Below are 13,483 nucleotides of genomic sequence, written 5' to 3' on the forward strand. Positions count from 1 at the left end.
CTTGGAGTATTGTGTACAGTTCTGGTCACCGCATTATAAGAAGGATGTGGAAGCTTTGGAAAGGGTGCAGGGGAGATTTACTAGGATTTTGCCTGGTATGGAGGGAAGGTCTTACGAGGAAAGGCTGAGGGACTTGAGGCTGTTTTTGTTAGAGAGAAGAAGGTTGAGAGGTGACTTAATTGAAACATATAAAATAATCAGAGGGTTAGATAGGGTGGATAGGGAGAGCCTTTTTCCTAGGATGGTGACGGCGAACACGAGGGGGCATAGCTTTAAATTGAGGGGTGAAAGATATAGGACAGATGTCAGAGGTAGTTTCTTTACTCAGAGAGTAGTAAGGGAATGGAACGCTTTGCCTGCAATGGTAGTAGATTCGCCAACTTTAGGTACATTTAAGTCGTCATTGGATAAGCATATGGACGTACATGGAATAGTGTAGGTCAGATGGGCTTGAGATCGGTATGGCAGGTCAGCACAACATCGAGGGCTGAAGGGCCTGTACTGTGCTGTAATGTTCTATGTTCTATGTTCTAAACCTCCTTGTGCAGGGGTAGGGTAGTGTTGCCACCATTGTGCCCTAAGAGGGCCTCCTCCAAGAGTGAATCTGGGACCTCTCACCCAAAATGGGAATCATACCCCCAGCTGAACAAGCCACTTTGGGGGTCACGACTTATTACATTCTAATTAATCAGATTTGAATATATTCTTACACTGCAGTGGAAAATTGGCCTCTATTTGAATTCATGAGGTATAACTGTTCATTCACAAAGTTATGTCGCTGAATGCACAGCAGCATCTATTGCTATTCATTAATTTTAATCAAACAGGTTACTTTTTTAGAATTAGATTCTCAACTATCAAGATGCAACTACTGATAAACTGTTGCAACATCACCATTTGATCACATCAAGACCTGATATACATTATGTGGGAGATAGGGCATACAAAAAGGCCTTTCACCCAACGTGCGTATTTTGATGTTTATGCTCCACTTATACCTCCCCCCCATATTGCCTGTTCTAAATTTATAACTCTATCTTTCTCCTTCATATGTTGGTCTAGTTTTTCCTTAAATAAATATTATATGCTTGAACCATTCACTGTCACAGTGAGTTCCACATTCTCTGGGGAAAGGAATTTTTCTGAATTCCCTGTTTGATTTCTTCATAAGAATCTTGTACTGATTGCCTCTAGTTATGCCTTCCTTCAATAGGAGAAACATTCTCCCTATACCCATTCAATCAAAATCACTCAATTTTAACAAGCTCTATTTGATCACACTACACCTTTTCACGAGGAAAAAGAAAGTCAGTCTATTAATTCTTTCCTGACATGTATACCTATGCATTCTGGTATCATCCCTGCAAATCTCTGCAACCTCCCTTGCTCCTCGCCATCTTTTTTGTAATCAGAACTATATGCAGTACTCTACATGTGGTCGAAGTAAAGCTTAAGTCATAATGGGAACTGCAGCTGCTAGAGAATCCAAGACAATAAAATGTGAAGCTGGATGAACACAGCAGGCCAAGCAGCATCTCAGGAGCACAAAAGCAGACGTTTCAGGCCTAGACACTTCATCAGAGAGGGGGATGGGGTGAGGGTTCTGGAATAAATAGGGAGAGAGGAGGAGGCGGATCGAAGATGGAGAGAAAAGAAGATAGGTGGAGAGGAGAGTATAGGTGGGGAGGTAGGGAGGGGATAGGTCAGTCCAGGGAAGATGGACAGGTCAAGGAGGTGGGATGAGGTTAGTAGGTAGGAGATGGAGGTGCGGCTTGAGATGGGAGGAAGGGATGGGTGAGAGGAAGAACAGGTTAGGGAGGCAGAGACAGGCTGGGCTGGTGGGGTTTGGGGCCTGTGTAGGTGCGGAAGAGGGACTGTTCCACGTCACCTGCAAAGAGGCAGGCATTGCTGAGGCCCATGCGGGTGCCCATGGCCACCCCCTTTGTCTGTAGGAAGTGGGGGGAAGTGGCACTTGGGAACCCTGCAGCCCAATGGTATCAATGTGGACTTCACCAGCTTCAAAATCTCCCCTTCCCCCACCGCATCCCAAAACCAGCCCAGTTCGTCCCCTCCCCCCACTGCACCACACAACCAGCCCAGCTCTTCCCCTCCACCCACTGCATCCCAAAACCAGCCCAGCCTGTCTCTGCCTCCCTAACCTGTTCTTCCTCTCACCCATCCCTTCCTCCCACCCCAAGCCGCACCTCCATCTCCTACCTACTAACCTCATCCCACCTTCTTGACCTGTCCGTCTTCCATGGACTGACCTATCCCCTCCCTACCTCCCCACCTGTACTCTCCTCTCCACCTATCTTCTTTTCTCTCCATCTTCGGTCCACCTCCCCCTCTCTCCCTATTTATTCCAGAACCCTCACCCCATCCCCCTCTCTGATGAAGTGTCTAGGCCCGAAACGTCAGCTTTTGTGCTCCTGAGATGCTGCTTGGCCTGCTGTGTTCATCCAGCTCCACACTTTATTATCTAAGTAAAGTAACACAGGTTTAGGCCTCATTTGGCTGGACAGCTGGTTTAAAATGCAGAATAATATCAACAGCATGGGTTCAATCTTTGCACTGGTTGTAGTTACTGTGAAGTCTCCCCTCACCTGAAGCATTATGATCATCAGGTTAAACCCACCGCAGTGGCTTTAATGCTCTTGAATGGGAGAGCAGCCCTATGGTCCAGTAAGTGACTTTACCTTTAGCATTTCCTTAATTATAAATATTTTCCTCTCTTAAATAAAGGCTTGTGCTTGTCCATATTGTGATGAACTTTCTAAACTGCACTGCAGCCTTTAGTTGACCACACCATGATTGTTTTGTTCCTTGATGTGCCCCCCCCACACCAAATGTACACCTTTCAAGTAATCAGATCTTCCTATTCTTCCACCCAAAATTTACTACCTCACATTTATCTATGTTGAATTTCATTTGCAAATTATTTACCATTCTTAAATTCATTACTGTCCTCAATTTATTACAGTTCTCTCCAGTAATGACTAACTAACAGCCCCCCATCCAAATGTCATGCCAACAATATTCTACCTTTGAAAAGAGGAAATCTGTACAGCGCTTTTTATACTTCATATTTATAAATACCAAACATGTAATTTGTACTTTAATTCAGTTTCTTCTGTAATTCCATTGGCTTGTTTAAGTTGTGTACATAACTGATGCATTTTGTAACATTGATGTGTTTGTCCTTTTTTGATTGGCAACAGAAAAGAAGCATTGGTGAACATGGCAAAAAAGTAAGCTTGATTTCTCTGACTGTTTATTTCAGCAAGAATTTGCATTCATTTTAATATGCTGCGTGATTTTTTTTATCAATTACATTGGATACTTTTCTGTCTCTGCAAATGGTATGATTGACTTTGCTTTGATTTATTGAAGCTGCAAATTTGTAAAATGTATTTGACGATGCAATTTGTACACTATGACCAATTCAAGAAAGAATTGTAAATGCTTCATTGTTCCACAGGAACAATAAAAGCACAGATTTAATTTAGGTTGGATCTTTCTAGTTTCTTGCTTCAATCATTTCTTCTTGATATAATACTCCTTAATCTCCTTCAGCCTGAACGGGACCTTGAAATTTATAGTATGAAGATTGATTGCAAAGTCACATCTCGATTTGCTCACAACATGGTAATCAGCCGGGTAGTGAATCGAGCCAATGAATCAAGGGAAGCTTTCTTTGAAGTGGAACTACCCAAAACGGCATTTATTACCAACTTCAGCATGTGAGTATCAATTACATTTTTCAGTCAAAGTAATTAATTAGGATTACCTAACCCATTTTTGCAGTGTGAAAGTTTGTTTGCACAGTGTCACATTTTATATATGTATTGTGTATAAAGTTAAAGGTTTAAAAAAAAACTACATGATTCTACATCCACAAACTAATTTTGTTTTGCTTAAAGAAGGGCAATGTCATCAATAAAATTAAAACACTTTATAAATAGAGGCATGAAATATAAAATCAAGGAAATTACAATGAATAATCAGAAACACTCGACAGGTCAGGCAATCTGTGGAGAAGTAAGTATATTTAACATTTCAGAGGGAAAGCAGTACTGATTTGCTGTCATGGTGAGCTGGCATAAGCACTCTGGGCTAAAATAGCTCCACAGAGGCAAGTATCCCATCACCAAGTAACCCTTTATTTACACATGGAGAGTCCTTGACACTGATCCAACTCCCTCAGAGCCAGCTCTCAGATAAACACGATGTCTGACACTCCCCTTCTTCTCTGTCATACAGGGCTCCCCAGTTGGATCAGATCAGCAACCTTAATCAGGGAACACATACTCTATGAAGTCCACTTGGCTAACCTCGTTACAATCACTACATCCCTGCCATCACACCACCCCCCTCGCGAAGTCCGAGGACACAGGCCAATTCTTTATTTTTCTAGCTCCTCCTGGAGTGTTTTAGAGCTGGGTCATGTTCTTCCAACTCTACCCCTGTTACGGGTTTCATGAAATGTACAGTAGCTCACCCCATGCACTCAGAGCATCTCAGAAGACAGTCATTCTCCCCTTCAGGCGGAAAAGGTATTGAGGCAGTGACATCTGCCCTGTCCATCTCTGACTCCAAGATATCTTCAAAGTTTGATGGAGACGGTGAACCCAAAGGTTCCAGTACAGTCAGAAAGGCAGTAAAGGGGCCAGGCACAATTTGCTGATGCACCATTTGCAAATTTGCAATTTTCATATGGTCTGCACGCTTGTTCTGGTCCGTCGCAACTACCCAAACTTTATATGTCACTGGACCTGACTTCACGTCAACCATACCTCTTACCCATGCAATGTCATTCCCGTAGCTTCTAAACCACTTGGTCCCTGAAGCAAAGTGTCTCTCTGTCTTAGCGGCATCTTGTGTCCGGCATTGGCATTCTTGATGCCGTTTCATCCACAACCACCCCCCCCCCCCCCCCCACCCCACCCCGTTCTGGGAAGATCAGATTTAATCTGGTGCAGTGTTCTGCCCATTAAACTCTGCTGGAACTACCCCTGTAGTTACATGAGGGATGGTCCTGTGATCAAATAGGAACTGGGACAGTTTGGTATCTAATGAAGCCATAGTCTGTTTTTTAAGTCTGCCTCAAAGTGTAGACTACTGGTCTGCACTAATTTTGAAACATATTGGCAAAAGGTGTAATTGTGCAACAAATTCAATGATGAAATGGCAAATATTGCTATAGCCAAGTCCAAGCAGCTGAATAAAGTTCTCTGTTTTCATTCACTGCGATTGGTACAACAGTTTTGACCTTTTAAATAGATTTTTCTTTTCCCAATTCAATACACACTTGGACCCACATTAAAACTATGAAGAACATATCTAACAGATCTCTTTGGAGTTCATTTGTTAAATTTCATTTCACTGAAATATGAAACTTCCTTAAAACAAACTATCCCGACATTGACACACACACTAACATTCAAGCAAACAGTACAAGGCACAGGGTCAGGCTAGGTGGAAGTGAAAAACAATCATAATTCTGCAGTTAAGGCATTATATGTTGAGTTGGTTGTTTTTCCAGAGTCAGTTGTATGGGGCAAATTTCACATGTTAAAAGATCTTGACTTGCAGTTGGTTTTCTCTCAGGGCTGATCCCTTTTGCAGAACCAGGTACACCACTTCCAAAGATATAGAGTTCTTCTTCTTGATGTTACTGGATATTACTTAATGTTATTAGATGTTTCTTCATGATGTTATTGCTTTCTGTAGCAACAGATACAAGTGTATAATTAGGATTTCTCATAGGAGGTGAGGTTATATGTGTCAATCTTTGCTGTTGACACACTGGGGACAATGTGTTTTTAAAAGAGTTTTTGTAGTCCATTGCCGGAGTTCCCTATCATCATTTGAAACAGGAAGCGGGGGAGGTTTCAATCCATATTTGTACTGTAGTTGACAATCCTCATCTCCAGAGACATTTGAAGGCTTTACTGGGAGCTATGCATTCCAGATGAATTTTAATATTCAAGTCACTTTGTCTTGTATAGCCATTTGAAGCCACTTAATGCCCTGTTTTTAAGTCTTGACAATGAGATTTAAAGATTAATAGTTTGTATTTTATATCATTAAAAAGGTAAAGCCAACATATCCATAGAGGACAACCGGGCTGTTCTCATATTATAGAGACAACGGTGCTGGCTTAACCTGAGGGTCACCACACCTCATTATGATATTACTACAAAGTCAGTTTACAACATGAAATTGAATTATTGAATTGTGCTTGTCTACACTATTTTTGGAACACATTGGCAAATGGTGAAATTTTTCCTTACGATATACTCTCCTGCTGAAATGCCACACAAGTGGAAATGTAAATCTTTCATAGGAACTGGCATTTGATTGCAATTTGTTTGATTTTAAATATGAGCTGCTAATCCTATCTGATCCAGAATAGAATACTTCTTCACGTATTCTTTGTTAATTTTTTTTTAGAGTTTTGCAACTGATGTTGACTCCTCTGCTATACATCCCATGCTCTTGAAATTGTCTCTTCCATGGATTTTTTTTCTCACTACTTTATGCCTCCCAAGTGTCATTCCAAACTTCCTTCTAATTTTGTTGTGCCCTTAAAATGATGATTTTTCTTTCAGTTTGTTACGTAACTCCAAGATATTTGTATCTCCAAGGCCTCTAGGATTTACCCTTCCCTGTTTTTGAAATCTATCCTCTTTTCTCTCCATCTCCAATATTCGTCTGCCCAGGGCCTTTTAATCTGCTCGCTTTAGAGATCTCCTCGATTCTATATGTGAGACAAACCTCCACTCTTTCTTTTTGTATTCATTGTACAGCATTTACTCAGTTTTTTTAGGATCACCTTGCTGGGTGTACCAATATGTCTTAAGGTGTAGCATAATAATTAATAAGCATATTAGAGAATATATTCCTTCTTTAACGGAATAAATATTCTTAAAATAATGGATTAAAAGAAGAAACCAGTGGAGGATATATGAGATAAAAATAATGAGTTCGACCCGTGTGTTTTTCTCTCTCTGTAGGACTCTAGATGGAGTGACTCATGTGGGAGCTGTAAAAGAGAAAGAAGTTGCTCAGCAACAGTACCAACGAGCAGTTTCACGTGGACAGACTGCAGGACTTGTAAAGTAAGAACAATTTCTTAGTATTTAACTAATGATGTCCATTTTTCATTTGTTTATTCCCCATGTTTCTAAGGTTTTGGAGTAGATCTGTAGCTTGGGTTGTGGGTGTTGATGTTGGTTGGCTCGCCGAGCTGGTTTGTTGTTCCGCAGAAGTTTCATTACCGTGCTTGGTAACATCATCTGTGCAGCCTCTGATGAAGCGTCGGTGTGTTTTCCTGCCTGGTTTTTAAACTCTGGGGTCCATTGCGATGGATTGCCTCACTTCCGGGTTTCTTCCGTTGCGCAATGTATATGGGTCGAGTTAAATCTGCTTATTAATAGCCTGCTTCGTGGAGTGCCATGTTGCCAGGAATTCTCGTGCTTGTCCCTGCCTAGCCTGTCTCAGGATCTTGGTGTTGTCCCAGTTGGGCGGCACGGTGGCTAAGTGGTTAGCACTGTCGCCTCACAGCATGAGGGACCCGGGTTCAATTCCAGCCTCGGGTGGCTGTCTGTGTGGAGTCTGTACATTCTTGCTGTTTCTTTGTGGGTTTCCTCCAGGTCCTCCCACAGTCCAAAGATGTGCAGTTTAGGTGGATTGGCCATGCTAAATTGCCTGTAGTGTTCACGGAGGTGTAGGTTAAGTGGGTTGTGAGGTGGATCTTGGTGGGATGCTCTGAAGTTTCGTGTGGACTTATTGGGCCAAAGGGCCTGTTTTCACACCATAGGGATTCTATGAGCAGTCAAAGTGGTGGTTCTCCCTGTCCATGTGGATTGAGATGAGTGAGTATTGGTCATGTCTTTAGTAGCCACTTGGTGTTCATGTACGAACTAAAGATCCACTCCCTGCCATGGACAGGACTGATGTCATCTACAAGAAATAAGAATAAATGTATGAAATTCTAGTGGGCTGTGCCACACTCCCACTTCCAATATACAATCACTTGCCCATTTATCATCATTTCTTACCAAGGCAATATTCAATACGTCTGGCTAATTCATTTATGCACTCATATTCTTTCGAAATTCTCCAATACTGTTGTGAGCCCAGCAGGAAGTACACTGGGAATGAAATTTCAGAAAGTGTAAGATTACAATATTTCAACTTTCCCATACTGGACGTCAACACATAGAGGTTGGTTGCATGTTCACAGAAGCACTCCAACTTTTTAAATAGCTCCTGACAAGTATATAATTCATGCCGAACAACACAGTTTTACTGTTTGTATCAAATAAATTTAAAGGGGCAGATCAAGAAGATTCTATTGGAACGGTGGGCAGAGATCCATAATGTCAGATCTCCATTCACATTGTGTATCATAACTATTTCTGGGCAAGGTGACGGAGCAGTGGTACAGTTTAGGAAGCAGTAACCTCATATGAGATTGATACAAGGAAAGCATAACCAGCTGTTCATTTCTCAAAATACTGGAATGTTGAAGGCATAGCTTCTGTAGAAATACCTTACCTCTGGAAAAAAAATAACATGTGCGTGTTATGAACATTACAAGTAATGCCCGGATCAAACAATTAAATCTTTTGCTGAGATATTTCCATAAATAAATTAGTCATTAAACTCTGATTACAAACAGAACGATGAATGGAGGGTATTAACCACAAAGTGGTGACCTACTTGAGTAATTCATACACTGTGAACTGAACCTGAACTATACCCTGATCATATTTTCTATGATCCTCTTCAATTCCTTCGATCAACATTTCAGGCAGATTACCCTTTCTTTGTCAGACCTTATGGTATACAAATTGGATGCTGGCTATGTTTACAACAGTGAATACAATTCTAAAGCATTTCAGAGACTGAGAATGCTTGAGGATGTCCTAAGTCATAGAGTCATAGGGATGTACAGCATGGAAACAGGCCCTTCAGTCCAACTCGGCCATACTGAGCAGATATCCTAAATTAATCTAGTCCCCCTTGCCAGCATTTGGCCCATATTCCTCTAAACCCTTCAATTTCAAATACCACTCCTTTTAAATTTTGTAATTGTACCAGCCTCCACCACTTCCCATAGCAGTTCCCATGACAGTATGCAGAGCTGGGCTGAGAAATGGCAGATGGAGTTCAACCTGGATAAATGCGAAGTGATGCATTTTGGAAGGTCGAACTTAAATGCTGAATATAGATTTAAAGACAGGATTCTCGGCAGTGTGGAGGAACAGCGGGATCTTGATGTTCAAGTGCATAGCTCCCTCGAAGTTGCCACCCAAGTGGATAAGGTTGTTAAGAAAGCTTATGGTGTTTTGGCTTTCATTAACAGGGGGATCAAAGTTTAAGAGCCGTGAGGTTTTGCTGCAGTTATACAAAATCCTGATGAGATCACACTTGGAATATTGTGTCCAGTTCTGGTTGCCCTATTATAGGAAAGATGTGGAGGCTTTGGAGAGGGTGCAAAGGAGGTTTACCAGGATGCTGCCTGGACTGAAGGGTTTGTCTTACAAGGAGAGGTTGACTGAGCTCGGACTTTTCTCTCTGGAGAGAAGGAGGAATAGAGTAGACCTGATCGAGGTGTACAAGGTAATGAGAGGCATGGATAGAGTCGATAGCCAGAGACTTTTCCCTAGGGCAGAATTGAAGGGTTTAGAGGAATATGACTGCCACGAGGGGTCATAGTTTTAAGGTGTTAGGAGGAAGGTATAGAGGAGATGTCAAAAGGAGGTTCTTCACCCAGAGAGTTGTGAGCGCATGGAATGCTTTGCCAGTGGTAGTCGTGGAAGCAGAGTCATTGGTGACATTTAAGCGACTGCCGGACATGCACATGGACAGCAGTAAATTGAGGGAATGTAGGTTAGGTTATGTTAATTTTGGATTAGGGTTATTCCATGAGACAACACCGTGGGCCGAAGGGCCTATACTGTGCTGTACTTTTCTGCGTTCTATGTTATATACCACACACTCATCACCCTCTGCATGAAAACATTGCCCTCCAGGTCCCTTATAAATCTTTCCCCTCTCACTTTAAACCTTTGCCCTCTAGTTTTGGACTCCCCTACCCTGGGGTAAAGACCTTGACCATTCACCTTATGCATGTTATTTTTATAAACTTCTGTAAAGTCATCCCTCAGCCTATGACACTCCAAGGAAAATAGCCCCAGCCTATTCATCCTCTCCCTACAGCTCAAACCCCCCAACCCTGGCATCATCCTTGTACATCTTGCAAGCCTTGCCTATGCCTCATTCAAAATGGGATAATTTTTATGCATCCCTCATTGTAATGATGTGATTGTCACAAAGCAACAGTAATATGATAAGAAGATTTTTTAAAATTCTACCTCAATATGTAACAGGTATGTAATAGATCCATTATCTTCCATGTAGGTAACAGCAATTTTTAAATTGTGTTATTTTTCATGATTTCCAAAGAGCGTCTGGAAGAAAAATGGAGAAGTTCAAAGTGTCAGTGAATATTGGACCAACAAAAAAAGTCACCTTTGAACTAACTTATGAAGAATTGTTAAAACGACATCTGGGGAAATATGAAATGCAAATCAGAGTAAAACCCAAGCAGCTTGTCAAACATTTTCAGGTATATTTCTAAAATAGTAACATAATTAATATATTTTAACTGTGGTTATTATTTCCTATTTAACAACAATTACATTCTTTTACATTTTGAATTGCTGTTTCCAGATTGATGTACATGTCTTTGAGCCACAAGGCATTGCCTTTCTGGATTTTGATGCAAAATTCTTGCCAAATAATCTGACTTCAATTGTGAAAAAGACACTGACTGCAACAAAGGTAGGTATGTGCCATTACTTAAAAAAAAATCTTTAGTTAAACAGTCACTGCAAAAATTGACTGCACCACTGCTTCATTCAGGGCCATATTTCCTTTAAACCAACTCTTGAGCAACAGCGCAAATGTCCTGACTGTGATGAGACTATTCTGGATGGAGACTTCATCATAGAGTACGATGTCCATAGAGACCTGTCTGCCGGCACTGTTCAGGTAATTGAACATTATATTTAAATTAGACATCTCATTGGACTCTTTACTCTGATTTATTAACATTACATTCTTTTGCAGATTATAAATGGATATTTTGTCCACCATTTTGCTCCTGCAAATCTAACCAGAATCCCTAAAAATGTCATCTTTGTAATTGACCACAGTGGATCTATGTCAGGCACTAAAATGCGGCAGGTAAGCAAAGCTTTTGATGTAGGCTGAAGAATGAAAATCTCTATCATTCCTAATATCTTTCGTTCCTAAACCTTACTTAAAGAAGCAGCGAAATGAAAGAGTAATTTGATTCACACATTTACCAACATGAGGAAGAAAAAGAAATGTGCAACTATAGATATTTTGTAATTAACTTGTTCAAATATGTTATTATGTATCTTTGGAGCAGGAAAAACTTGAAATCAGACTTCCTTGCTCAGAGGTAGGACACTACCATTGCAACACAAGCGACAAAGCTTTCAATGACATTTCAGAGTTCACAGCCACAGGGTGTCTTACAACCAATTAATATTAATGTCAGTCATGGTTGTAATATACGAAGACCATTGTTCTTCAGCAACCTTCTCAAAATGTAGGATCATATAGAATGGATCGTTCTTCAACCAGGCCAATTATCTACTCTTAAATTTGTATACCAAATGCTAACACCAGCAATTGAAAGTACAAATAAATGTTATGTTCTGTTTGCTTTTAATCCAGGAAGACATCTGTATTAATGTTTATTTTGGTTTCTTTTAACTTAAAGTAGCTCTGTGGTTATTTTACTATTTTTTCAAAATTAGGATGTATCAAAATTCCCTATTTATCAGTGTAATTACAACCTCAGTTAGTAATCTTATAGTTCCTCTGAAATAACCTCACAGAGGCTGATATCTCATCACCAAGACCCCCTTTATTTATATGTGCAGAGTCCTTAACACTGATTCAGCTCCCTCAGAGCCAGCTCTCAGAGTGAACAGGATGTCCAACAATCCTGTTCTTATCTGTCAGTCAGAGCTCCCTGATTGGACCAAATGAGCAACCCCAGTTAGGGAACTTATATTCCATGACATCTACCTGGCTGACATCATTACAATTACTACAGCCTCTAACTGTAGTCAGTTAACAACTAACAATTACAAAGCATGAGTGACAGAGAGCCAGCAGATAAGATAATATTATTGTACTTAGCCAAAAGCTTGGTCAGAAGTACATTTAAAGAAAGTGTAAAAAAGAGACAAATCCTATCTAACAGGCGACAATCAATCAAATCTTGGTGTGTAAAACTGTCAATGTTTGCCATGGTTAGTCAACTGACACTGACAGCACCTTCTGCATATGCTCAGAATAACATGGAAACCCAGAAACTGTTGTCAGTTGAGACTAACCTCCTCCACTGGATACACTCTAGAGGTTCACAAAACTGCAACTTCCATATCATTCATGAAGCATGGAGCCACAATAAGAACACTTAATTTCACTGCAGAAACCTTCGAAAATTTCAAATCTTGCTCAATGAGTTGCAACTGCATTTTTAAGAGTGTGCTAACTACATAACTGATGCTAAGCAAGCAGTCGCTTTTATCTTTGCTGAATTTCAAATTTCTCCAAAGAAATTAAAACATTCCACATACTTTCAAAGACAAACATTTTTAAAAGTCTGTTTATCACATGTTAGTTTCTATTTTATACTGTCATTCAAATTTCATATTTGAATATTTAAATTAAAAGTGAAGGATTTAGGTGCTTTTAACTGTCTGTTTTGCATTGTGTAAGTTAAAAAAACTGTACTTGCATCACTGCTTACTGATATTGTTGTCACTGCGCATCAAAATATGATACAAATGCATGAATAGGGAATGAGAATGGGCCACTTGACCCCTTGAGTCTACTCTACCGTTCAATAATGTAACATGAGATTTGAACACAGGGACAGCCCAAAGATCATGAAGCAAAGATTATTTATTGCATTGGCATCAAGTCAGTATAAACATGAAGGAAAGTGAAAGATAATAAAATAATGCACAGCATTTACAAGGAATTAAGCTTCTACTTTACATGTAATTGACAAAACCTATGTCTATCTGATCCTTCACCCCATGAGGCCTACATCCACAAAAGGCACCTTTTTTCTTCAGAGAGGGTCAATTTGACTGCTTCAGCTTGCCTATTTGGCATCCTCCTGCATTGTCACCATCTGTGGCTGGAAGCTCCATTTAAAACTTTTCTGCTTGAGACTTAACAGCCCAGCAACTACACATAGTGCACAATGACATTTTGCTAAGTAGTTGTGTGATTAACAGGTTCAATTGCATCATGGTGACTAGAATGCTTGGGTCCACTTTAGTGGCAGTGTTCTTTTTATGCATCACAGATGGGAAATGATAAGAGTTGGGGTGATATCCACTATTTGCTCAAGGACCTT

At 40.4% G+C, this 13,483-nt stretch overlaps 1 protein-coding gene across 1 annotated transcript in view; it reads left to right on the top strand.

Moving 5' to 3' along the window:
* Positions 1–13,483, top strand: part of itih3a.1 (inter-alpha-trypsin inhibitor heavy chain 3a, tandem duplicate 1) — a 69,938-nt gene that overhangs the window by 2,272 nt on the left and 54,183 nt on the right. Inside the window, exons 3-9 of the mRNA XM_048547817.2 lie at positions 3,219–3,248; positions 3,574–3,740; positions 7,017–7,121; positions 10,477–10,639; positions 10,744–10,854; positions 10,936–11,064; positions 11,143–11,259. Of these exons, the coding sequence (XP_048403774.1) occupies positions 3,219–3,248; positions 3,574–3,740; positions 7,017–7,121; positions 10,477–10,639; positions 10,744–10,854; positions 10,936–11,064; positions 11,143–11,259 (822 nt within the window). The remainder of the gene's footprint in view (positions 1–3,218; positions 3,249–3,573; positions 3,741–7,016; positions 7,122–10,476; positions 10,640–10,743; positions 10,855–10,935; positions 11,065–11,142; positions 11,260–13,483) is intronic.

This window comes from Stegostoma tigrinum, chromosome 11 (genome assembly GCF_030684315.1).
Source record: "Stegostoma tigrinum isolate sSteTig4 chromosome 11, sSteTig4.hap1, whole genome shotgun sequence".
Taxonomy (NCBI): domain Eukaryota; kingdom Metazoa; phylum Chordata; class Chondrichthyes; order Orectolobiformes; family Stegostomatidae; genus Stegostoma; species Stegostoma tigrinum.